Source organism: Xyrauchen texanus, chromosome 26 (assembly GCF_025860055.1).
Source record: "Xyrauchen texanus isolate HMW12.3.18 chromosome 26, RBS_HiC_50CHRs, whole genome shotgun sequence".
NCBI classification, from domain to species: Eukaryota; Metazoa; Chordata; class Actinopteri; order Cypriniformes; family Catostomidae; genus Xyrauchen; species Xyrauchen texanus.
In genome coordinates this window covers 30,560,572-30,586,357 of record NC_068301.1, presented here as the reverse complement: position 1 = coordinate 30,586,357, position 25,786 = coordinate 30,560,572, and the positions used below count along the sequence as shown (strand labels likewise).

General features: G+C 38.3%; 1 protein-coding gene across 1 annotated transcript in view; it reads right to left on the bottom strand.

Moving 5' to 3' along the window:
- Positions 1 to 16,343, bottom strand: part of LOC127619825 (phosphatidylinositol-3-phosphatase SAC1-A-like) — a 31,065-nt gene extending 14,722 nt beyond the window's left edge. Inside the window, exons 1-11 of the mRNA XM_052092836.1 lie at positions 16,179 to 16,343; positions 11,884 to 11,981; positions 7,832 to 7,906; positions 7,616 to 7,743; positions 5,221 to 5,370; positions 2,170 to 2,229; positions 2,029 to 2,062; positions 545 to 646; positions 380 to 465; positions 215 to 301; positions 25 to 93 (exon numbers count right to left, since the gene is read on the bottom strand). Coding sequence (XP_051948796.1) covers positions 25 to 93; positions 215 to 301; positions 380 to 465; positions 545 to 646; positions 2,029 to 2,062; positions 2,170 to 2,229; positions 5,221 to 5,370; positions 7,616 to 7,743; positions 7,832 to 7,906; positions 11,884 to 11,981; positions 16,179 to 16,207 — 918 coding nt within the window. The 5' untranslated portion in view covers positions 16,208 to 16,343. The remainder of the gene's footprint in view (positions 1 to 24; positions 94 to 214; positions 302 to 379; positions 466 to 544; positions 647 to 2,028; positions 2,063 to 2,169; positions 2,230 to 5,220; positions 5,371 to 7,615; positions 7,744 to 7,831; positions 7,907 to 11,883; positions 11,982 to 16,178) is intronic.
- Between the last annotated feature and the right edge of the window lie 9,443 nt (positions 16,344 to 25,786).

Genomic DNA, 25,786 nt, shown 5'->3' with positions numbered 1-25,786 from the left:
AAGTAGACAAATAGAGTTATTTACCAAGTTCAGAATCACTTGCTTTCCATAAATGAGAACCTGCGACTCAAAATGCCTCTTGAAACCATCCATCTGCAAGCGTAAGAGACAAAATAGGTTCTAAGCAGGTTCTTCTCTGCACTCAGTCTTGTAATGGAAAAACATGACAATGTTATGAAACCGTATTGCTGCAGCACATCTCAAGCAGACTTACGTGATTGGTTTTAGAGCTTATCTGTGGTTTGGGCTTGTACCTCAGGTTGGGTCTTTGAGACCAGAAAAAGGGCATGGAGCCTCGCGTCTGTTAAAAAAAGCCCAAATTAAATAGCTGAATTTTTGGAAGCCAAAGAACTGATTTTCAATAGCGGTGTTCACCAACCTGAACAAAGGAGGCCCTGCCATTATTGAACAGAACTATCTGTTCTGTCTCAACGAAGTTAGCAGCATGCCCTTCCGAGTCAATGCCTGAGGCACAGGGGAAAATTATGATGAATTCGTCAGCAAAGAGAACTGTGCAGATTCATGCGTGTTTGTATAATCTCACCTCTGACGTAATATCGCACCCCGGCTCTAAAGCAGCTCCGTCTAGAGATGAGGATCCATTCAAACACCTTCCCATTAATGCAGCACGGCTTCATCACAATAACTGATACATTGAGTTGAGTATATACTTTTTATAAACAATTTTACCCATCACTGGGGCAACCAGAATTTAATTATCTACCTGAGAGAAAGATTCTCTGAACATAATGACTTAAATTTCAATCTGTTCCTGACAAAAAGCTCTCATGGGGCTTCAGAATACTTGAAATATACTCCACATTTCATATGGACTACTTTTACAGTTCTTTTTTGTCATTTTTGGATATTGACAGCCCCCCATCTTTATACAGGTTTAGAATGTGAGGAACAATCAAGATGAGTAAATTATGAAAACATTTGGCTACACCAACAACGCAGTTCACTTAAAGGGCTAGTGAAAAATATTCAAAATTTTTTAATTCTCTTCATTTACTCACCCTCATATCCTAGATGTGTATGACTTTCTTCTGCTAAACACAAAGATTTTTAGAAGAACATCTCAGCACTTTAGGTCCTCACAATGCAAGTGAATGATGACTGTAACTTTGAAGCACCAAAAATCACATAAAGGCAGCATAAAAGTAATTCATAAGACTCCAGTGGTTTAATCCATGTCTTCAGAAGCAATATGATAGGTGTGGGTGAGAAATAGATCAATATTTAAGTCCTTTTTTACTATAAATCTCTACTTTTACTTTCATACTTCTTCTTTTGTTTTTAGCAATGTACATTATTTGTGCATATCGCCACCTACTGAGTAGGGAGGAGAATAGTAAAAAAGGACTTCCATACTGATCTGTGTCTCACACACTTTGTTTCTGAAGACATGGATTTAACAACTTGAGTCTTATGAATTACTTTTATGCTGCTGTTATGTGATTTTAGTACCTTCAAAAGTTTGGTCACCATTCACTTGTCACATTATATGGACCAACAGAGTTTAGATTTTCTTCTAAAAATCTTTGTGTTCAGCAGAATAAAGAAATGTATAGACATCTAGGATAGTTTGAGAGTGAGTAAATAAGAATTTTTGCATGAACTTTCCCATTAAACCTACATTTTCCAATTATTTTGGGCACTAATTACAACTAAACTGTAAAACATCATCCAAAATGAGTTATGACTGACTATGGTCTCTTAGACTATGATCTGTACGTTGACTTACAGGTAAGGCTCGACAATGCTCAGATTCAGAGAAAACAGTGTGAGGATATTTTAAAATCCACATATGACTTTACAAAAATCAAAAAGTTTGGCGTATTTACTGCGTTTTGCTTTTGAGGGACAGTAAGACCACATTTGTGTACCAAACTATCACATAGAAACAAGCATTGTGATTTCCATCCAAGGCAAAAACAAAAGGGGAAAGCATCCATAAATATATTAAATAAGCATGAATAACACTTGATAAATGAAATCTACCATTGACATTAGCTGAAAGGATACATCCATGGATGACAGGAAAAGCAAACTTGTGGAGCTGAAAAGGAGATCATGTGAAATGCTGTGCATTGTTTTCTCACATCAACTAAATAATCTGTAGTTATGTTGAATGTTATATGATTTAGTGCTATGTTTTGTATATACCTCTGGCTGTGCAATGACTTCTCTTAAAAGGTTTCCATTCCACATGAACCTCTGGTCTGCCTGAAAAGAGAGACAATAAAAAGAGATAAAGCTAATCTTTCAATCTAAACAAGTAAAATACATGACCCATGGAGTCTAATCCAGCCTGTGGGATTATTTGAAAATTGTTTGCATCCATTTTTTACATTAATAATGTACTTACTGTATAATAATAATGTTAGCTACAGCAGGACAGAAAATTATTGCATTGAACTTGAAGGTAAAAGTGGTAGAATCTCTTTTAATAATGTGCGACATTCTGCACTGAAGCTTTTAATCTGAAAAATCTATGGTTGACAGAACAAACCAATGAAAAATATTAAAAGGGTTAAAAGGTGAATTTCTCAATTGCTTCCAATATCCACCAAATGACTGTTAGATATAATACATTAATACTGATTCAATGTCCACCTGGTAGTTTTCTCTTTTTCTTGTCAATATTGTTGTTTGATTAACCCTTTAAGCTCTGAGAGTGTTTTAAAAGATTTTCTGTTTAAGTGGCATGCCCAAAATTAAAAGCTTATAACTATCAATTATATCGATTATGATAAATTCTGGGACTCTCAGACAAAGAAACTTCTGGAAAAAACATTACACAAAAAATGTAGCCAAAAATGTACTTTTTTTCTGATTTGACATTATATTTCTCAAGGTGTAAATAAGGTAGTTCCAAAAAGGTGCTTTTGTTTTGTTCCCAATCATGTCACCTGTGACTGAATAAAATGATTTATGTTGTCCAAAAGCCTCTCCAAACAAATAAAACATGATAACTGCACATAAGAACTAATTACACATGCAAATACAATATCTTAAGGTATGATCTCTCTCCAAAGCAAGCAGCCATGAGTAACAAGATCTCATTAATTTCCATTCTGTGCCATTTGAGTCATCAATGAGTCTGTGTCATGTACTTGGCGCCATCTCCTGGTGGCCATATGTACTTAGAATGAACAATCCTCTCTGCCCATATTTGGATCCAATCAACCTCTGGATGCAGCAATCTGAGTCCTAATATGATTGGTTAGGTGTTCCATGATGCTGGACAATGTACTACATCATTCCGAAGAGGTCACCTGATCCAGTTATGCTAACGTTTTTTTTAGCCAGATAGCAAGATGCCGGATTGCAAGATGCCGTGTGCACATTGTGTTTAGTATGGGTTATCTAATGACCTATGTAGCTGATTATGATGTGTGTGTGTGTGGGCTAATTAAAGATAATCACCTCCTTTTAAGTAATAGTATGTGATATTTTATGATCCATTTATTTTTCATGAAGCAAAAATGCAGCAACACCAGTTTACATGCAACGTGTATGTTAAAGACATAGACTTAGTTATTACTATTACTTAGCTATTACATTTACATTACATTTTTGTCTGCAAGTAAAACAAATAGTCTGGTTGTATTCTACTCTTTGAGCTTTCCAATGACACATGAAACATGGCTATTGAATCACTTTGATGTTTTTACTGATTTCAATAATATGTGTAGAGCAAAATTATTAATCAATTATCAAACGGAACACTTCTGATTTGTCTGCAAATTTCAAAGCACTTGTTCAGGTTTGGTCATAATGCCTACATGTATTGTAAAGTAGAGCTTCTAAGCTTTTAAACCTATAAACCCATACCTATTTTGTGTTGGTCAAGACTGTATTTATTCATCTTTTGATAATATTTTTTTTCTCAGTGGGCCAATATTAATTACCAATTTGAGATGTAATTGTACTATGAAGGGGCTCTGGTGAATGAAATGATTAAACTCCATGCGCTCCCTTTTGCTTTACCCCAAAATTTGTTATTAAAGTAACATTAATAAGGTTAATTCTGGACTTTAAAAGCAAAAATGCTATAAATGTTTTGTCCAAGCCAAACCCCTGACCTAATATGAGTGATCTTAATGGCCTCAACAAAGCAAACATGCTCAGGGAAATTGAACATACAGGCACTTCACCAAAATAGTCAAAGTGTCACAGTCAGAGGTTTTCTGATAAATACAGAGAGGAAAATATAGACTTGTGTAAGTATATGATAAATCAACTGCAATATCAAAAACCATGCCATCAGTGAGCACAAACTCTACAATATCACAACATGATGTGAGAGGGAAACAGGGTGTGCAACAAGAACAAAAAGTGCCTTCCAAATCTAGCTTACAAAGCGACGGCACATCTCCAATGACATCAGTAATATAAATGAGGGATGCCGTTTAAAAATGAGAGGATTAGCCTTCTGTATAAAATTGTAATTTAAATCTGCACCCCACTGTGTTCTCTATTTCTTGCCGATCTGCCATGGAAACATCAAACAGCTCTTGCTCTCATCCATTATCAGGGCTCAACAATAAGGATGTTTCTTTTCTTCTGCTGGTCTGTTCAGGTGCGGCCAGTGATTTTGATTTTCACTCGCCCTGTCAAAATTTGCATTGGCTTGTCACAAAAATTATACATTCGATTTTTTGGACATTCCACATGTTTGTTAGACCTCAAGAATGAATACTTTTTTGCGTACAAGTAAACTCCACCGGGTAAGCTACATTTAAATTTCATGTTCAAGAAGTATACGGATATATAGATTTTAAGACCTCTTTTCAATGAAATTTTATTAATTTAAGCAGTTACAGAAATACTCAAACCAGCCCATCTGGCACCAAAAATCATGCCACAGTCGAAGTCACGGAGATCACATTTTTCCCCATTCTGATGGTTGATGTGAACATTAACTGAAGCTCCTGACCTGTATCTGCATGATTTTATGCACTGCTGCCACACCATTAGCTGATAAGATAATCGCATGGATAAGCAGGTGTACAGGAGTTCCTAATAAAGTGCTCAGTGTACTGACTTCGCATAAATATTTTTAGTGTTTACATGACATTTAAAAATTGTCACTTTGCACTTTAAAAGGTTGAAACCAAACTTTTAAAGTGCATGAAAACATACACACTGACTCCTCCTTACTGTTAAGCTCTGATTCTTATCACTCTCTCTCTTTGTTTTTCATCTACTCACCCGCTCCAGCAGGCTCATCTCCTGGAAGTCGGGGCTGGTGTTGGCCAGGCGCTGCTGGGTGTGCGTGAGGTCATAGTCTGTGCAGAAGTAGAAGCCGTCTGTGTTGAGGACACTGTTGATCATGGCCAGAAAGGATTTGTTGTCCTGCATCTGTGAGAGGGAAACAGACACTGAATAGTAGACACAGTAGACCAGATTTGAACATTTTATTAAGATGATAAAGCAAGAAATATCTATAATGATAATAATAAAATAAATAAATAAACAAACAAACAAACAAACAAGGTGCTTGTTCATGCTTATCTTGCTGCCACAATGCTAGGGTATTTTGCGTGGTTGCAAGGGCATTGCTATATGGTTGCTAAGCTATTTTGAATGGTTTTAAGTTTGTTTGGGTGGTTGCTAGGGCCAAACTCAAAAGAGCCCACCCCCAAATCTCTATGCCATTCTTGTCTCTATAAATTAATTTGGGTCCCCTTTAATACTTAGTCTGAAGTGATGTTCACATCATTTACCCCAAGTATGAGTAATAGCGATTCCAACCTGAGTCTCCTGCACGAGCAAAGACAATCAAAATATATTTGATGTTTAGTGTGATGTTTTGAGGAGCGTGATTTTGGACTGCCAAATAGGGAACAAATAGCTTTCATAACTTGTTGCTACATTATATCATGTTGTGTCTGGTTAAGGTTTGAGCATTTTTCCTCTTAATATAGGACACAAAGTCTTCAATATGGGACGTTTCAGACTGGCCAGCTAGTTATTATTTTGGAAATAAAAATGTTTATTTTGCATTAATAATCTAATTTTTTAGTATTGACGCCGACTACCACCCCTGGAGTCGCGAGTTCGAGTGACTCCAGTCAGGTCTCCAAAGCAACCAAATTGGCCCGGATGTTAGGGAGGGTAGAGTCACATGGGGTAACCTCCTCGTGGTCACGATTAGTGGTTCTCGCTCTCAATGGGGAGAGTGGTAAGTTGTGCATGGATGGCAGAGAGTAGCATGAGCCTCCATTGACATTGTGTCATGCGCAACGAGCCACGTGATAAGATGCGCGGATTGACTGTCTCAGAAGCAGAGGCAACTCTGTAACCACGCCACCAAGAGGACCTATTAAGTAGTGTGAATTGAGCAATCCAAATTTGGTAGAAAAGAGGATAAAAAAAGAAAATGTTATGTAACTCAGTAATATTTGTGTCCATGTTCGCTGATACCTAGTGGAGCAGATGTAGCATGATGCAAAAACTGAAATTTTCAGTTACCAATGTCACTGTAAAATATGCTATTTGCAGTTAGCCATGATTCACTTATTCCACAAGTGAAGATGTCCAATTACAGGGGATTAATGTGATAAAACGATTAATATTCAGCTAGTTATATGATCTCAACATGGCAACGCTCGTGAATGTGCGCCCAGAACAATACAGTATTATAGTAGTATCTAAAGCAGCTTTTTCTTCAAGGCCATGTCCACACCAATACATTTTTGTTTGAAAATGCATTCATTTTTGCCTCTCATCCACACTAGGAATGGCATTTTTCTCCACTGAAATGCACAGATGCTTTTACACGACGCGACTAACAGTGCATTCACGCTATACATTTTTATCAGTTTGTGTGTTCCCTGGGAATTGAACCCATGATCTTGGCATTGCTAGCGCCATACTCTACCAGTTGAGATCTACCCTCCAATATGAATGTTCATCAGTTTAACCATATTTTTTCAAAAAACATAATTTGTCACACTGGAAATATAAGGTCAAGTTAAGCACATTGCATTGGGGGTAATACAATTCTAAAGATTTTTGAAATACTTTGTTCAGTATCAGATAGAAAATTCATGCATAGGTTATGTAGAGAATGTGTTCAAGCTCATCACTTCCCTAAATTAGGGTGGACAACAGATTAGTAAATGTGTGGAATCTTCATGTCAGTGCCTCATTAGCAAGCCAATTACACTGCAGTACCTAGTGGCCACTTCACATGCCCTTACATTGAACGTAGTGTAGTGCACTTTATTGGTACAGTTGCTCCAGCTGCAGTAAATTCTTCTGTGTACTTCCAATGTATCGCCCCCAGAGCATCCAAGGTCAGCATTTCAGCTCAAGTCCTAGCCTTGTTAAATAATGCACCAAGTATGAAACAGTGTAATGAGATATCAGTGTCTGCCAAGCGTGGGCTCATATGAAAAATTTACTGTATATGTAAGCCTTGTTTTCACTAGGTGAGAGTGCTGTTCTTACAGCCCTTCTGAGCAAAATGTACATGGAAAAAACAACAACTTCAAGTTCAAAGCAGGAAAGTTTTACAAATGACATTCATAGCCCACTTTCTAGCAGTGGCATCACAAACACCAACATTTGATTGAAAGTTGCTGATAGGGACTTTGATTACCTGAAAGTCTGTGAGGTGTAAAATGGTCTTCTTATAAGAAATTACATCAAACTCCACCGCTTTCCACACAGTGTGGCCAAACAGGTCACCCACCTTCCTCTTCCTTGTAATGACTATGAGGTACATCCCTGAACAAAGAGAAAGGCAATCAGTCACGGTGATCAACTGAATAAGTCACACGATAATTGTTCAGAATTTTGGAAATGTGGAACCTACCAGCCACCAGTCGAATAGTTCCCATGATTCCACAAATGGGCCTGGTAACGCCAGACGGGGGGATGTCTTTAATACCTTTAACAAGGGAAGTCAAAAATGTTTGCACTTTATAGCAGGTTTATTGCAGTTTTTAATTTGTCCATTATAATTTAGTTTATTTTTCATTCGTTTTTACTTTGACTGCGAATTTTAGTTTAGCTTTTTCTAGTTTCAGTTTAGTTAAGTATTATTTTAGTTTTAGTATTTTAGGACTGCCAAAGTTAATGTGTTGATACCATTTAAATACATATAATGACAGGAGGCAGTGAGTAACTACCACCCCAGGAGCTCACGAGTTCGAATCCAGGTCTCCTAACCAACCAAATTGGCCCGGTTGCTAGGGAGGGTAGAGTCACATGGGGTAACCTCCTTGTGGTCGTGATTAGTGGTTCACACTCTCAATGGAGCGTGTGAGAATTTGTGCGTGAATCGCAGTAAGTAGCATGAGCCTCCACATGCTCTACGTCTCTGTGGTAATGCACTCAACATACCACGTGATAAAATGCGTGGATTGACGTTCTCAGATGGGGAGGCAACTGAGATTCGTCCTCCACCACCTGGATTGAGGCAAGTAACTACACAACCACGAGGACTTGGAGTGCATTGGGAGTTGGGCATTCTAAATTGGGAAGAACATTTTTTAATACAAATAATAATAATAATAATGTTAAATGCCGTTAAATTCCTCAGGGAAGTCTAGTGTTATAACTATCTAGTGGTATTCTCATGTTTAATGAAGGTAGGTGGTAAATGTTTCAAATTTTATTTGACTAAATGATTACATTTTATTTCAGTTAATAAAAAGGCTTTCATTTTAGTTTTGCTTACCAATAATAACAATGCTATAGATATGGAAGAAACCCATCTAATCATTTATGAAGATTGTACTAAATGTGCTTATCTGAGTTCAAAGAACAAAATCTTAAACAAGACAACAGTAACTTCCTCAAAACTAAAAGGTTACAATGGCAGTAGTGATAAAATGTCCCTTATGCAAAGTTTAAAGGATTTGTTAACCTCAAAACAACCTTCAAAATCTTTACATAAAATTTGACAGGTTTTACATATTTTTTGTTGATTTGTACTCTAAAAGACATGAAGCAAAATCATGTGAATATCACAAACTATGGTGCACAATTGGACCCATCATTGCAAAGACTTTTATTGAATAGAGATCATGTGAACTGGGATATATTGAGTCATGTGAAAGGGACTTTTGGAATCAGATATTTAAAGTGTACTAATATCGCAATACTTTCTTCCGTGGAACATAATAGGAGAATTGATTAAGAGTATGCCGCACCTTCTTTTCCATATAATGAATGTTAATGGGGACTGGGTGTGTCATGCTCCAAAATGCCAATAAAAACGCACCATAAAATTATCTTTGAAGGATTGTTAAATTAGCCTATATGCCTCATGTACTATAGCCTAATTCAAGTCTTCTGAAGCCAGGCAATAACTGTGTTTAAGGAACAGAATGAAATTTAAGCAGTTATTTACTGATGACCTTCCCCTCCGCCAAAGCTCTGAAAAGTATTAAAGTTGTATGAACTATATGAAAAATGGCATGTCAATTGCATCATCCATGCCAAACACCACTGGTTCTTGCTTGTTGTGTGACCAAATGCCATATCTGATTTAACAGCTACAGCAGAGGGGAAGATTTTAGGTAGATAATTACTTAAATTTTGGTCCCTTCATCACATAAAGCTATCATATTCCAAAAGACTTGGAATATTCACAGATGAGACAAAACATTGACCACTCACAGGTGAAGAGAAAGATGGTATGTAAAAAAATCAGTTCTCGTAGTCAATGTGTTGAATGCAGGAGAAATTGGTAGAAGTAAAGACCTGAGCGACTTTGACAAGGGCCAAATTGTTATGGCCAGATGACTGGGTCAGAGCATCTCTGAACTGACAAGGCTTGTTGGGTACTACCAGTCAGCAGTGGTTAGTACCTACCGACAGTGGTCTGAGGAGGGACAAACCACAAACCGGCGTAAGGGTGTTAGGCACCCAAGGCTCATCAATGCACGAGGGCAACAAAGGCTATCCTGTCTGGTCTGAACCGACAGATGGTCTACTGTGGCACAAGTCACAGAAAATTGTAATGATGTTACCGGAGGAATGTGTCACAACACACAGTGCATCACACCCTGCTGTGTATTGGGCTGTGTAGCCGCAGACCAGTAAGAGTGCCCATGATGACCCCTGTCCACCGTCGAAAGCACCTACAATGGGCAAGCATCGGAATTGGACCTTCGAGCAGTGGAAGAAGGTCCCCTGGTCTGATGAGTCCCATTTTCTTTTACGTCACAAGGACATCCATGATGCACTGTGGGAAGATGACAAGCCAGTGGAGGGAGTATGATGCTCTAGGCAATATTCTGCTGGGAAACCTGGGTCCGGCCATCCATGTGGAAGTACCACCTACCTAAAAATCGTTACAGATGTACACCCCTTCATGGCAATGGTATACCCTGATTGCAGTGGCCTCTTTCAGCAGGATAATTTGCCCTTCCACACTGCACAAATTGTTCAGGAATGGTTTGAGGAACATGATGAAGTGTTGAAGGTGTTGCCCTTGCCTCCAAATTCCCCAGATCTCAATCCGATTGTTCCAACTCGCAACTTACAGGACTTGAATGATCTGCTGCTAATTTCTCGGTGCCAGATACCACAGGACACCTTCAGGGGTCTTATAAAGTCCATGCCTCGGCAGTGTAAGTCATATCGATTACTTTTATTGTGCTTATCTTATTGACCACATTCACTTTTATTATATTACAGAGAAAGCTAAATATTCTAAAGAAATTCACTTTTTGTGTTCCACAGAAGCAAGTCATATGACTTTGGAATAATACGAGGTTGAGTAAATGATGACTGAATTTTACATTTTGGATGAATTATTCCTACAAAATAGAGAACTAAGAAAAAATCCCAATAGCTTCCATGATTTTTCATCAATGTCAGTACACCATGAATGCCTGCTTCCAGAAGTCCCTTTTACATGACTAACTTTGTATGACTTATCCAATGCCTTTGCAAGTCAGGTCCAGTTTTGCACCATAGCTTGTGATATTCACAGGATTTGCCTCAAGTCTTTCAGAGTACAATAAGTAACAAGGAATGTCTAAAAACTGTTAAATTGTGATGAGAGATGAAAGACCATCCAGAGACAGTAAAGTTTTGAGGACCCATGTACAATGAGGGTTCTTTTCCTTTCTGTTATTTATCAAAGCAACAACCAGGAAATTGTTTTTTACTAATCTCAAATACATATTTTCAGTGTTTTCTGTATACACTTCCCACTTTCTTGCTACCAAGCAACCTTTTAAAAATTACCCTTTGTGATGCTGTCTGCAATGCTTTTCATGTGGCAGTCAAATGGTCATGACACTTGCATGACTTGTGAACTGAAGACCTGACCCGAGTCATGTGAGAGGTCATAGCGGTCACTGCTGTTCAAAAATGGGTCATCTGATATTAGCTGCAAATAATGTAAGGGTGCTTTCACACTTGGTTCAACTGCGAGTTAGATTCCACCCTCTTCCCTTGCCCCAGCTTGTTTCTTTTCACATTGTACTGTTGGGCCTAAACCCCAGAACAATTGCATCCTTAACTTGACTACCAGCAAGTACTAGTAGCAGCTGTTTAACACTGTAACTTGGGTGACAACTCTAGTAAAAAAAGACACCAGTTTTACCGTTTTATAAAGTAAATCCCTTTGAATTTACCACAAATGGATTCGCTGACTTCAACAATAGTGATTCACTTCCAAACTGATTACGTTCATATAACCAGTGAACCACACAGGAGTTAACATGAACCCTACAACAGACCACCATTCAAGCGAACTTGTGTTCGCCAATGTGCACCCAAGTCTGGAAAACAGGTGAGGTGCGCACTAAAAAAGCTGGTGTGAAAGCACCCAAAAGCTTAAATTGTGCACGTTGTGAGAAATTTCATGGAAAAGAGGCATGGTCTTCATTTGTAATCAGATCCTACCTGCAAGGGTAATCTCGGTGGACACCCTATCAATAACCAGAACGTCATTAGCTCCATCATCACAGGCCTCAATGTAAAACTTCTCAGATGTTGCATGCCTATGAAGACAGAGAAGCCAAATAGGATGGAAAATTAGCAGGCAATCAATAATCTTAAGTATTACAATGGTAATGCAAAGAATATTAAATATTATGAAAAGAACTTTGTAATGAACATTATAAGCTGAAGACATTGTGGTATATCAAAGAAACAAAACAGCATCAAATTAATCTTTTATAAACTTCTCTCTTGTCTCAAACCATCTCGATCAAGCAGATTTTCAGCAGTGTTCAAATAAATCACAAAACCTACAGATCTTCCTTTTCACTTTTTGTTAAGCCTGTCTTTATTTTTTCCTCCTGATGGAAATTTCAAGCACCGAATGATCAAAAGACACTCCATCACGCACTAACAGTACGGTGTTTTGAGAGCCTGTTTTAGTAACACATCCTATGTGCGTGTCCTACTTTAATAATGGTTAGTCTTCCTTCCTCTTTAAACTGCAGAGTAACCACATTTTCTGTGCATAACTTGATGTGCAAGCAGCCAGGGAAACATGCTGCATTCGCACGTTTAACCTTAGTCCCATTAATTCTGACTTCAGTCTTCACACCAGAACTTCTTTGATGGCTTCCTTAATGGATACATATATAAATATCACTCGAGAATTCTCCAATCCTGTGTGTGGATACGATCAAGTCACGCAAGTAAAGACAGTACAGATAAGATGGTGGTGGTTAGCCTGCAGTTTTCATACAAACGGCCATATTTGTGGCAAAGCCACACAATTTACAGAATTGTGCAAGAAATGAACGAGGAGCTTTAGAACACCACATTAAAACAATACCATACTAAACTAGGCTTTAAGTGTCTACAAATTGTCTTGGCAATGATTTAACAACAATAAAGATGTATTTGGGTGGACTGGCTCAGCAAACACACTGCTTGTGGTGCAAGTTTACACTAAGCCAGAAACACTAGATCATTACAATATTGACAAGTTGTTATTAGCTTTAATACTAGCACTGGCAGTCCTCTGTTCATTGTGCAAGAAGGAAGCCATAATTAAGACTTATGGCATACTGTACCGCTTAAGACATGAAAATACAAGAAGTGCAAACAAACTATTTAAAGCCGATGCAGACTTTCTTATATTTAGTACCAAGTGTATTGAAGAATCTCACAAAGCCTGTGAAGCACATGTCCAGGTCATATTTCACTGAAAAATCTTAAGAAAAACAGTCATATTGGTTTTAAAAGTAGGCTTTGATTTCTTTATTTCTCTCTTTGATTTTGGGGTGAAATATGACCTAGATATTTTCTTGAAATCTTTCATTAGATTCACCCATAAAACAAATGTGAAAAAATGGTTGACTGTAGAACTCTATTTGAACACATGAACTCAGAGAGTCTCTCATTGTCATAGTGTCAGAATGAAAGTTGTGGGCTGGTGACATTTCACTCAGGTTCAGGTGTGTCTCAGGTTTTGTCCCTTGCAAAAAACATAGCTTTACCATTATGGATAAAGCAACATGATCACATGGAAAGAGTAGTCATGTAGTTTCGAAATGTTCCAGTATCCTAGGATTGGCCCCATTATGCCGACTCAATGACAAGTGGCATCTCCCCTCAGACATTTTTACATCAGCTCAAGCCTGTTTAACTTCCACATGTGGTGTGACCGGTAGCATGTTGTATCAGCAGCAGGGGAAACCTGGGTTTGGATCCCACATCGAAACAAGAAGTAATCGCATTTGCATAATCGCATTTGCACAAACACGAATTGCATTTTCACAGAACTGATGTAGGACTTGGCGATGTCTTAAAAAAATTATATCTCAATATTTTTCAACCTATTGACGATTTTCAATATAGATCTCGATAATTATGTATTTGCTCTAAAATGGCTCAAAGGTTGTTGTTTTTTTTTCACATATGACCAATTTGCAATGTTGATGTTATTTTGATTAATTGTGCAGAAGGGTCATGAAATGAGTCTACTGATGGTTATGTTTAGGTTTGGGATTTGGGTTGAGGGGTACAGTTTATAAAATATGCATTCATCTTCACTGCATTACAGTCTGTACAGTTGAAAACAGCTCACTTTACAGCTCACTTTTGGCCCCCCTCTGTGGACATTACACACAGAATATGGAGCTCACAAATGCCAATATGCCCAACATCACTAAACGCTTTGGCCACTGGGGGCAGTGTTTCGAATTTTGATAAACACTGATGATTGTTGCTAAAAAGAAGTCAACCTTCTGTTTCTGTTTTCATTTTGAGATCAGTCTGGATAAAACATCATGTTACCAGGACATATTATGCAATATACACTCACTGAGCACTTTATTAGGAACACCTGTACACCTACCTATTCATGTATCTAATTAGCAAATCATGCAGCAAAAGTGCAATGTATAAAATCATGCAGATACAGGTCAGGAGCTTCAGTTAATGTTCACATCAACCATCAGAATAGGGGAAATGTGATCTCAGTGATTTGGACCGTGGCATGATTGTTGGTGCCAGATGGGCTGGTTTGAGTATTTCTGTAACTGCTGATCTCCTGGGAACACTCTCTAGTTTACACAGAATGATGCCAAAAATAAAAAACCTCCAGTGATCGGCAGTTCTGCAGATGGAAATGCCTTGTTGATGAGAGAGATCAACAGAGAATGGCCAGATTGGTTCGAACTGACAGAAAGGCTACGGTAACTCAGATACCGCTCTGTGAGCAGAATAGCATCTCAGAACAGTTCCTGGAAAGTGTGTGAAAATTAACTGCTTCTAAAATGCATGTGCCATTTTCAGATGTTTTCGACAAACTCCCGCGAAAATATAAGCGAGAATTTTTATTTGGTTTCACTTTAAAGATCATGTAATGAGAAAGGTTCTTGGTTGTTGCGGGTTCGTACACAGTGTAAATTCTGTGGAAATGAAAGAATTAAGGCTTGTGGGTTTAATTGCAGAGCCTTAAAATAACGTGTGAAAGTGAAGAATTTAGGACAGAAAGATTTTACTATTGCATTATATATTTAATTGTATTACATTATATTGCATAATATCTGTTATGTCATAATATGTTATATTATACTATATTCACATCTATTATAATAGCAATTCAGGTTTGCTTGGTTCTAAAAACTAAAGCTGTCCAACAAGAAAGACATATTTTAAGTATCTGGAATATTTTGATATTTAGAATATTATTTTTCATGTCATTCAAAGCTTTTAAATCCTTAAAAGGAAATCATATATCCCCATTTTATTATTTGTTTTCTAGTCAAACTTGACTAATTTCCTTCTTAAGGTTTATGAAGCACAAACCTGAAGTATGACAATTATTCGCCATCCCCTGCCTTCGGGCCGAGCCAGCTGGGATAGGCTGCACCAGTACATGTAACCCTACATAGGACAATTTTTAATTATTAATTTACATGACTTTTATTGTACGAGGCAACTATGACACCTCTATGACTTTCGATGTGTAAATCAGTTTTTTAAATCCCTGTATATTTCCAGGTTTTCCATGACAGTGAAAACCCAGCATCATAGCAAATCAATGTATAATAGAACATATGCTGGATTGTACACTGACAGTTCATAGCAGGTCACTGATACTAAAAAAATATATTTGATGACACAGTTTGATACATGTGTTACATGCATGAAACAGCTCTTTCTGTTCCTGATTACCTGCCGTCCTAACATACACCAAAGTATGGTTAATTCTAGTTTACAATATCAAAGTTAAGTGTTATTCAGTAGCCTAAAACTCAACCAATTGCACAGGGCTCATTTGTAAAACATCAGGCAGACAGAACTCAGTACACACTTACCTAGAGCGCTGCCTACATAGACAGCATATCTGAGCATGTAAGCCTAAGTGCAAACGCGCACAAAATGCTGTCTAGGTAGGCAGCTCACTAGGTTTTGACACATATTCATCCTGAACACTCTCTCACTCTCACTCTCTCACTCTCTTTCTCTCCCTCACTCCCTCCCTCCCTCCCTCTCCCTCTCTTTCTCTCCCTCCCTCCCTCTCCCTCTCCCTCTCCCTCTCCCTCTTTCTCTGAACGGCTTTTCCGTGTGCTGCCTTCACCACAACCTAAAAACTGCCCTGCAGAGGCGACAACATCCACTGACAGTACCCGGAGACGCTGCCATTAAATGAGCCGAGCTTTACTGAAGTGAAACTGAGCACTGTCTGTGTTTATATCTATCGCTGCGCTCGAATAAAAGTTCCTACTTACAGGTTGAACCTCTCGTAGGCGGTCGCCATCTTCACTTCCGGGTTTGGCCAATCCGCCGTGACGTTTATGTGGGAGTGGCGAAAGGAAAGCGCGGCTTTCTGCTGTGGCGTCACGGCGCAGGTTTCCTAATTTGACCTTATTCAGAGCAGCGCCATCTTTGATCTTTGACGGGAATGACAACGAGTCTGTGAAGGATGCCTAAAGTCACTTCAGTGTGCTGTACTGCAGTTTAAAATGTTTTTGGATCGTTCCGCAGACAAAACATTGAAAAACATATTTTCAAGAAATTTCAGTAGACATAAAACTTCATACAACACGAGTTCAGATGTGATCTAGGAGCTTTATACAGCTTTATACTGTTTGTGCCACTGAATAGATGTTACGTTTATCCCTCACATCCTCATTGTCATCATTCCCATTAAAAATGATGGCTCTAATGTGAATAAGGTCTATATGATCACAAAAAAAAAAAAAAAAATATCATGACAAATAAAGACACTTTGATGCATATAGAAGTAGACACCAATATAAGTAAATATTCCAGAGGTATACTTGTTGCATCACCACTCTCATCATCTATTTTGAAAAGTTTAATTTATGTTGTCAAAAATAAGCATGAAGTCAAGCCATCACAACAACTAAAATTTTAATTTTGTGAGGAAACCTTGCTTTCTATAAGAATTGCAATGAAACTATCAAAAATTCTGCCTCTCTCCTGGAAATAAACCCAATTTTTTGTTGTTGTCATGGTATTATTACACAACAGAGCTGTTCAGCTGGTAGTTCACAAACCTGGAAGTCCTATGGGTTTTTTTCTTTTATGTTTGTTTATTTATTTTTTTAACTTATATGTAAAGTAAAATTTTTATGTAAAGTTAAATTTTTTAAACTTATATGTAAAATAAGGTCTGTAGTTAACATTACTTGACGATACCTGGACATTTTGTTCTACAACATAAATTACACACTTTCATACCTCAAACATGAATTTTCAATTCGTTTATCCCTCACATCCTCATTGTCATCATTCCCATTAAAAATGATGGCTCTAATGTGAATAAGGTCTATACGATCCCAAAAAAAAAAAAAAAAAAAAAAAATATCATGACAAATAAAGACACTTTGATGCATATAGAAGTAGACACCAATATAAGTAAATATTCCAGAGGTATACTTGTTGCATCACCACTCTCATCATCTATTTTGAAAAGTTTAATTTATGTTGTCAAAAATAAGCATGAAGTCAAGCCATCACAACAACTAAAATTTTAATTTTGTGAGGAAACCTTGCTTTCTATAAGAATTGCAATGAAACTATCAAAAATTCTGCCTCTCTCCTGGAAATAAACACAATTTTTTGTTGTTGTCATGGTATTATTACACAACAGAGCTGTTCAGCTTGTGGTTCACAAACCTGGAAGTCCTATGGGTTTTTTCTTTTATGTTTTTTTATTTATTTTTTTAACTTATATGTAAAATAAGGTCTGAAGTTAACATTACTTGACGATACCTGGACATTTTGTTCTACAACATAAATTACACACTTTCATACCTCAAACATGAATTTTCAAGCAATGCATGTTTTTAAATAAAAAAAATTATTCACATTTGAAGTGTATTGTCAAGTAATGTTTACCACAGACCTTATTTTAATCATAACCCCATTATAAAAACCCATAGGAAAATCCAGATGTATTAGACTTCTGGGTATGCCTAGAAATTGGTGTCATGGCTGAACAGCTATACTTAGTAACGCTATACTTAATGGCTATAAAGTAGCCTAATGATGTGTGTGTGTGTGTAGCTGTGTGTGATCTGACATGATGAAATAGACAAGAAAAAAATTGTCTGTCCTGGACTACAACACTGACACATTTCTGATTAGAAGAAAGTGTGTGTGTGTTTGTGTGAGCGTGTGTGTTTTCCACAGCAATTCAAAAACATACAATCATTAAATAAAATTCCCCTAAAGAGTCTAAGGTATTTATGGAGTGTGATTCTGTTATCGTCCCCCACCCACTTTTCCAGCCCAATGATGAGTCAGTGGTAAGGCAAGCCCTCTACTCGCAAAGGTAAGAAAACCTGGTTTAACCTGTGAGTAAAAGACACCCACAACAGGATATGACCCCTGAACTGCGAATATAATCAACCACAGACTTGTAGCACATGTCATGACTTGTAGACTTGTAGTCATGACAAAATCAAACACAAAAGGTGCATCTCAAACCACATACTTCTGCCCTATTCTACTTGATTTTGTAGTGTAAGCAGTGCGAGTAGTGTGTTAACACTGAAAATTCTGTGAACCAGGCTCGAAGTGCCAAAGATGTGTACTTTAAGTACCCGGATGATGCACTTTTTCAACCGTCAAAATGGAGTGTGTAATGTTGGACACTTCATGGACTATGGCTTATCATACGTAGCGGAAGGGGCGGAGTTACCTGGCTGCGCTGCTGATCTGACAGATTATTTGTAAATAATGGGGAATGTAGCAGCTACGAAACTTCATTGAAGACACCTTACAAATGTGAGAATGCTTTACCATCACCCCAAGCTGTGAATATGTATATTGTTTGAGATACAAGTGTTGAACTGAGGTTAGCTAACGCGCTAAAGCTAGTGGTATGCTTGAAACGTCACTACCGTCATCTGTTAAACAGCAAATGTTTCTGTGTATTAAAAACTGTTAAGTGTTCCATTTGGGATGATACTACACTCTGAAAATTCTGAGTGCATAGTGTATAGTTTGTAGATTGTGACACATCTAAAGACTTCAATTTCAAAATGGCTTTTAACAACAAAAGCCTTAAATGTTTTCTGAGATAAAACCCTGAACAATGTCTTAAGGTGTGGTAACCGTGGTATAAGCAAAATAATTGACTCTGGCCCATTGAATTGTTTAAAAATAATGCACAACCGAGGTGTAACAGTATTACCACCTCGGGTGTGCATTATTTTTCAACAATTCAGTGGTCCATCGTAAATTATTCCTTACTTATAAAATGGATAGTTCCGGGCCTGGATGCTGATAAGTCAGCAGCCATGTTTTATTCATAATAAAGCAGAGCTCTGACCTCTTCATAGAACTTTTATTTGAATCACTCTGCAGCACCTATAGCTGACAGTTCCCCGTCTGTCGCTCACTTCGACGTTGTGTCGAAGAAGTGACACTAGGGGTCTCTCTTGAGCGCTGAATATGCCTCTGATCTATGAAAAAAGGCCAATGAGAAGTTGGCAGACAGTATTTGCATACCCCGCCCCCGGGCATAAAGGGTATAAATTTTCTTCGGAGCCGATGGTCGTGTATGCAGTCAGCTGCGAGTTATACACCCGTTCCTGTTCCTCTGACACTGCTGTTGGATCTATGGCGCACTACAGCTGCTTTCTCCTTCTCTGCATGGCAGTGCAGTTTGCCCCTGGGCGCTTCGACAGCGCAGTTAAAATAGTTATTTTCTCTAAAAGATCAAATACACAGCTGGTGTTGAACGTCCATTTCAGGATGCGTCGCATTGCGGTCGCAGCTTTCTTTTGTCATGAGAGAAAGCCACTTCAGCCGCCCCCCGCGCCTCGCCTCCTTCCTATGGGATTGAGTCAGGCACCGCGGGCGATGGAGGCGATTTGGGGATAATGACGGGCTCCGTTCGCCGGGTAAATCCTCTCGAACCACCCGTCTCCCCGGGACGCTTGCTTGCTTCCGTCCGAGCTCGGGATGAGTGATTTCTCTCCAATGGTTTATGTTCTCAGTGCAAGAACATAGCTGTGGAAGCATTGAGAGAAAGCCACTTCAGCTGCCCAGTCTGAGCCTGACGCACAGAGGTCCGCTATGCTTTCCCGGGTACCGCGAGGTTGGACCGGAAACCCCCCCCAGTTCCTTTCTTCCCAGACGTGCATGACGAGTTGAGTAAACTGTAAAGGGCGCCCTGGAAGGCAGAACAGAGGCTCCCCTCGGCAGATGCACTGGCACACAGCTGGCCTGCGGGGCTGCGCAAATACGCATTTCCCCCAGTGAGCCTTCTTGCACAGGTGCTGTGCAAGGTCAGGGAGGACGAGGAACAAGTCACCCTAGTGGCTCCCTACTGGCCCACCCGGGCCTGGTTCTCGGACCTCGTACTCCTCGCGACAGCCCCTCCCTGGCGAATTCCCCTTAGGAAAGACCTTCTTTCCCAGGGATGGGGCATGCTCTGGCATCCACACCCAGACCTTTGGAATCTCCACGTCTGACCCCTGGATGGGATGTGGAAGATCTAGCTGGTCTACCACCTGCCGTCGTAGACATGATCAGCCAAGCCAGAGCCCCTTCTACCAGGCAACTTTAAACCCTGAAGTGGCGCTTGTTCGCGAATTGGTGTTCTTCCTGGGCTGAAGACCCGCAGAGGTGCGCAGTTAGGTCAGTGCTCTTACTTCTGCAGGAGAGGCTGGAGAGGAGGCTGTCCCCATCCACCCTAAAGGTGTATGTCGCTGCTATCGTGGCCCACCACGACGCAGTAGATGGCAAGTCTTTGGGTAAGCACGACTTAATCATCAGGTTCCTAAGAGGCGCCCGGAGGTGGAATCCCTCCCGGCAAACCCTGTTCCCCTCCTGGGATCTCTCGGAGACCACCTTCGAGCCGCTAGAATCAGTTGGACTCAGGGCCCTCTCGCTTAAGACTGACCTGCTGATCGCGCTTGCCTCCATCAAGAGGGTCGGGGACCTGCAAGGTAAAACTGTGTGCTTTCTCTCCCAGGAGATTCTGCATATTCGGATTCCTGGATGATTCCTCCCTAGCCCTTGTGGGTCCGCAGTTCAGTGGAGGAACTCGCCGACCCAATCCACTGGGGGTACTTAATCTACCCTCTACTGGAATAGGTGCTCCACAGGGCAGGACTCCTTCATTCTGTTTACTGTTGATTGCCAGGGAATATTCACCTTATTCAGCCCGCCCCTTTTCCATGCTGCGCTCTTTCAAATTGTATCATCTAACTTCCTGTTTGTATTAAAGTGTTCTGAGAAGAATCGATCAAAATGGATTATGTGTGGGAGCACAGAAAGTATCTTTCAAGCAAGAGTTGATGGTGTGAGTCTACAGCACCCCTTTACTATGTGAAAATGCTCTTGAGGTGTTTTTTCTGTCACTCTAAATTAGAGGTATAAAGATTAACTGATCTAATGACCAACGATCCAATGTTATCGATACAATGTGTAAATATCAATATAGAAATTTGTTTTCTCTCCCCATTTTGGAATGCCCAATTCCCAATGCGCTCTTAGTCCTTGTGGTGTCATAGTGGAGACTATGTCTGAGACCATCAATCCATGCATCTTATCACGTGGCTTGTGCACGTTACTGCTGAGACATAGTGTGTGTGGAGGCTTCACACTATTCTTGTGACATTATTTTTTATATTATTAGGTTTCAATGTTTCATATATTGTCACCATTATTGTGATTTGTATGTCAAATAATGAGATCTACACGAGGTATGGAATTGAGGTGCGCATATGGATATGCGCTCTGATATGTAAGCAATTTCAAAATAAAAGCTAGTACATTATTTCAAAATAAAACCATTGTATTGGTTTGTCTTGCAGAGTTTAGTAAATTTTTGCTTGTTTTGAGATCAACACGGGCATGTTGGAGACCAGGGTGGCCACCTATATTGCCTGCAGGACGGGCCGGCACTTTTTGTGTTGTCTCCTGGAGTTTCATGAGCACAGATGCACATCAGTACATCCACAGCTTGAAGATCTTGTGTATTTATGAATGAAGTACTCTTGTTTAAAATCTCCCCGCTCTGCTTACAGTTGTTATGACACACCCTGAACACTTTAAAATACTCATGAAATTATGTCAACTCTATAACCTATAAATCCACTTTGATAGTTAATTACAAATTGACATTAACACCATAGATATCGGCATTACAACATATAGGCTAAAACCTGCATTTAAAAAAAGAAAGATATTGTTATTTATTTATTTTTTTATTTAACCTTTATTTAACCAGAAGAGCTCTCTGGGATTAAAAATCTCTTTCACAGGAGTGTCCTGGCCAAAATGTGCAGCAGTACAATCAGTTCCATTACAGATAAACATCACACAGACAGACTAAAAACACTTAAAAGCAACTGCATAATGTTAGATCAGCTTCTATTCGCCGGATAACTGATTTAAAATGTTCTAGAGTCAGCAGATTTTCTAATTTTAATTTAGATTGGAAAAGATTCCAATCAAACGGCGCTGCGTACATAAAAGACTTCTTACCTAACTCAGTTCGAGTAAAAGGAACAGAAAGAGTATAAAAGTTTTGCGAACGAAGAGAATAATTCTTGATAATTTTCTGCTGCATAAAACAACAGAGATAGGAATGCAACAACCCCAAGATAGCTTTGTAAATAATTAAGTACCAGTGCATTTTTCTTCTGGTAGACAGAGAAGGCCAACCTACTCTATGGTACAAGGTGCAATGATGGGTTGAAGATTTACAATTTGATATGAACCTTAAAGCACCATGATAAACGGCATCTAAAGAAGAAAGAAGATAAGAAGGTGCAAACTGATATACAACATCACCATAATCAAGGACAGGGAGAAAAGTAGCAGAGACTAATTTCTTTTTACATTAAAGAGAAGCAAAACTTGTTCCTGTAATAAAACCCAAGCTTGATTTTCAGTTTATTCTTCAGTTGAGTGATATGAGAACTAAAAGATAAGGCATCATCAACTATGATGCCTAGATATTTGTACTCTTTTACTAATTCAATCACTGTACCTTGAAAGGTCTGAAGAGATACTGAATTATTTTCAGGTTTTTTTGATTTGGAAAATAACATATACTTGGTTTTATCAGTGTTCAGAACAAGTTTTAAACTGTGAAGCCTTAACTGAATAATATTAAATGCTGACTGAAGCTTAGACAAGGCTTGCTGTCCGGAGGAATAAGATTATGAGATTAGTAAGAAAGGTGTTAGATTAGTCACATGCCTCAATTCCCCTTATGTGGCTTATCTTTCAACACCATTCACCGTCCCCCTGTCAGACTGTGCCACAAATATGTGGGAGTCCCATGAAGTAATGTCAGTTTATCCCATGATGTTGCATATGGTGGAAGTTAGTTATCACATGGCTTTGTCACACCAAACATGGCATTATGTAATTTATCCAATGATAAGCATTCTTATTGTGTTCCCCACAAAACAGCACCCCATGACTGAACTTTTTGAGTCGTATTGTATGTACAATCAGGACCAAGAACCACTTTCACTTCCTTTGCAATGGCTGGCAATAATTTAGGAATATTTGGTGACACTTTACAATAAGGTTCCATTTGTTAAAATTAGGTAATGCATTATCATTAACTAACAATGAACAATATTTTTAAACAGCATTTATTAATCTTGGTTAATGTTGAATGATAAAAATACAATTGTTCATTGTAAGTTCGCGTTAGTTCATATTGCATAAACTAATGTTAAAGGGGTCATGACATGGTTTTTTTTATTGTATTATTATGTTCCCTTAGGTGCAATTATAGTATTAATATATATTTTTTTAAGAAAAACTTTTAAAATCTAGTGATTTATGACCTTTTCCCACCCTGTTTCTCATCCTCTGATTCAAACAGTCTGTTTTGGGGGCGTTTTCCATTTAAGACTTCAGTGTTAACGCCCACTGTTATGATTGGCTAACGTCAGTGCCTATGTATCAATTATTGACGCCCCCAGCCAGAACAATATGCAAGTAAACTAAGTAAAAACACTGTGATTATTCATAATGAATGAAATTGCGCTTTAAAAAGTAGTTTAAAGTTTAAAATAGATTACTTACAGTTTGCGTCGTCGTTGTTCCCATAATAGTCGGCACGGACTTATCTTTGAGCAACAGTTTTCTGGCAAAGCCAGCATCATATTGAGATTTGTTCTCAAAACAGTCATCCTTAAAATGTACAGAACAAACGCTTAAGTTAACTGCCGTGACTGGGTCGTCCGCAAAAGATAAACTGCATCCATTTTTCCCTGACGTCTGGATCTTTCGGCAGCTTATTCAGAGGTTTTGTTTGACCACAGCCAGGAACAGCACATCTGTGTGGCATCGTAATTTTCCTGTGCACAAGTAGTCTCTGTCAGAGCTCGCTGTCCATCGACTGAACACTTGTGAGGCGCACGGCGATACGAAATGAGCGTAGTTGTCTTGCGCTTATAGCGTAGTTATCTTGTGCTGGAGGCGGTCATATGCAAACGCTGTTACGTCACTTCTAACCGACACGTCACTTCTAACCATGAATCCAGAACGAGCTGTATTTTGAGCTTGATTAAATAAATGATTCGTTTAGAATGGGGAGGACGTCTTAAAATATTAAACTTGCAGGACGTTTTAATGATACAAAGACCTCTTATATACCAAAAGATCAAGGCAAATTTGGTTTCTCATGTCATGACCCCTTTAACATATACAATGTTTAGTTTTAAAATGTATTAGTAAATGTTAAAATTAATATTAATCATGATTAACAAATGCTGAAAAGTATTGTTCATTTTTGTTCATGTTAACAAATGTAGTTAACTAATGTTAACAAATGAAACCTTATTGTATAGTGTTACCGAATATTGAAGTAATTACAGGGGAAACTTTAAAAGAAAATTTGTTGGGACTAAATCACAAGCGTCTTATATGTGGTGACAAAACACAACTGTCCATGTCTCATATCTCATACTTTGAGATATCAGTACTGTTAGATGCTGAGAGATACTAGTAAACTTCTATATTTATATACTTGATTGTCTTTTAATCAGAGATAAATTGAAAACGACACTGGCTCCTACCTTATTCAGGCCCCCTACAAATTCGGAATATTTACTCTGAAATGTGACCACAGAGATTTAGCACACTATATTAAAATGTCCTACTTTTGAATCGTGCAGTTTCGGCTGAAGAGTACGGATCTTTCACATCTCTACACCATCACATGTGGTATGCCAAAACTTGCATCATAGTCCTATCAAAGACTATGCATTGGAAATTAAAAAACATTTTTAGACAGTTATATGAAGTATTATGAGCAGTTAGTCAAAATGATTTGTGAATAATTTAAAGGAAGTCTGATTTGAAATCAGAGATCTATAATGACATGGTTTGAGCAATTTGACCAATCATAATAGTTTGACAAAACTTCGAATGGTTTTGTAAAACTGTTTAGTTTAGTTTAGTTTTTTAAATCCTCCTCTTGATTATTTTGAACATGTTGTTTATCTTGATACAGTATTTGTACATTTACAGTATAGACATTTATTCTATTCTATTCTATTATAGTTAGGGGCTGTCAATCGAAGAAATTACATGATATGCTGATTAACTCATCAAATGAATTGCAATGAATCGCTTGCATCCATATTTGCTGCACAAGGCCCCCAAATAAACTTATTCAGTAATCATAAATAAGTACAAATTAAACGTAAATAATTATAAATATAATATACAGTATATAATAAATAATAATGTAAAACATTTACATCGGATAGTTGAAATACCTCACATTATTAAGGCAGCCCCAATTATATGAAATGATATGAAATATATTGCTTATATGATATTATATTTTAACAGAGAGTGCATTAATTTAACATTTATAATA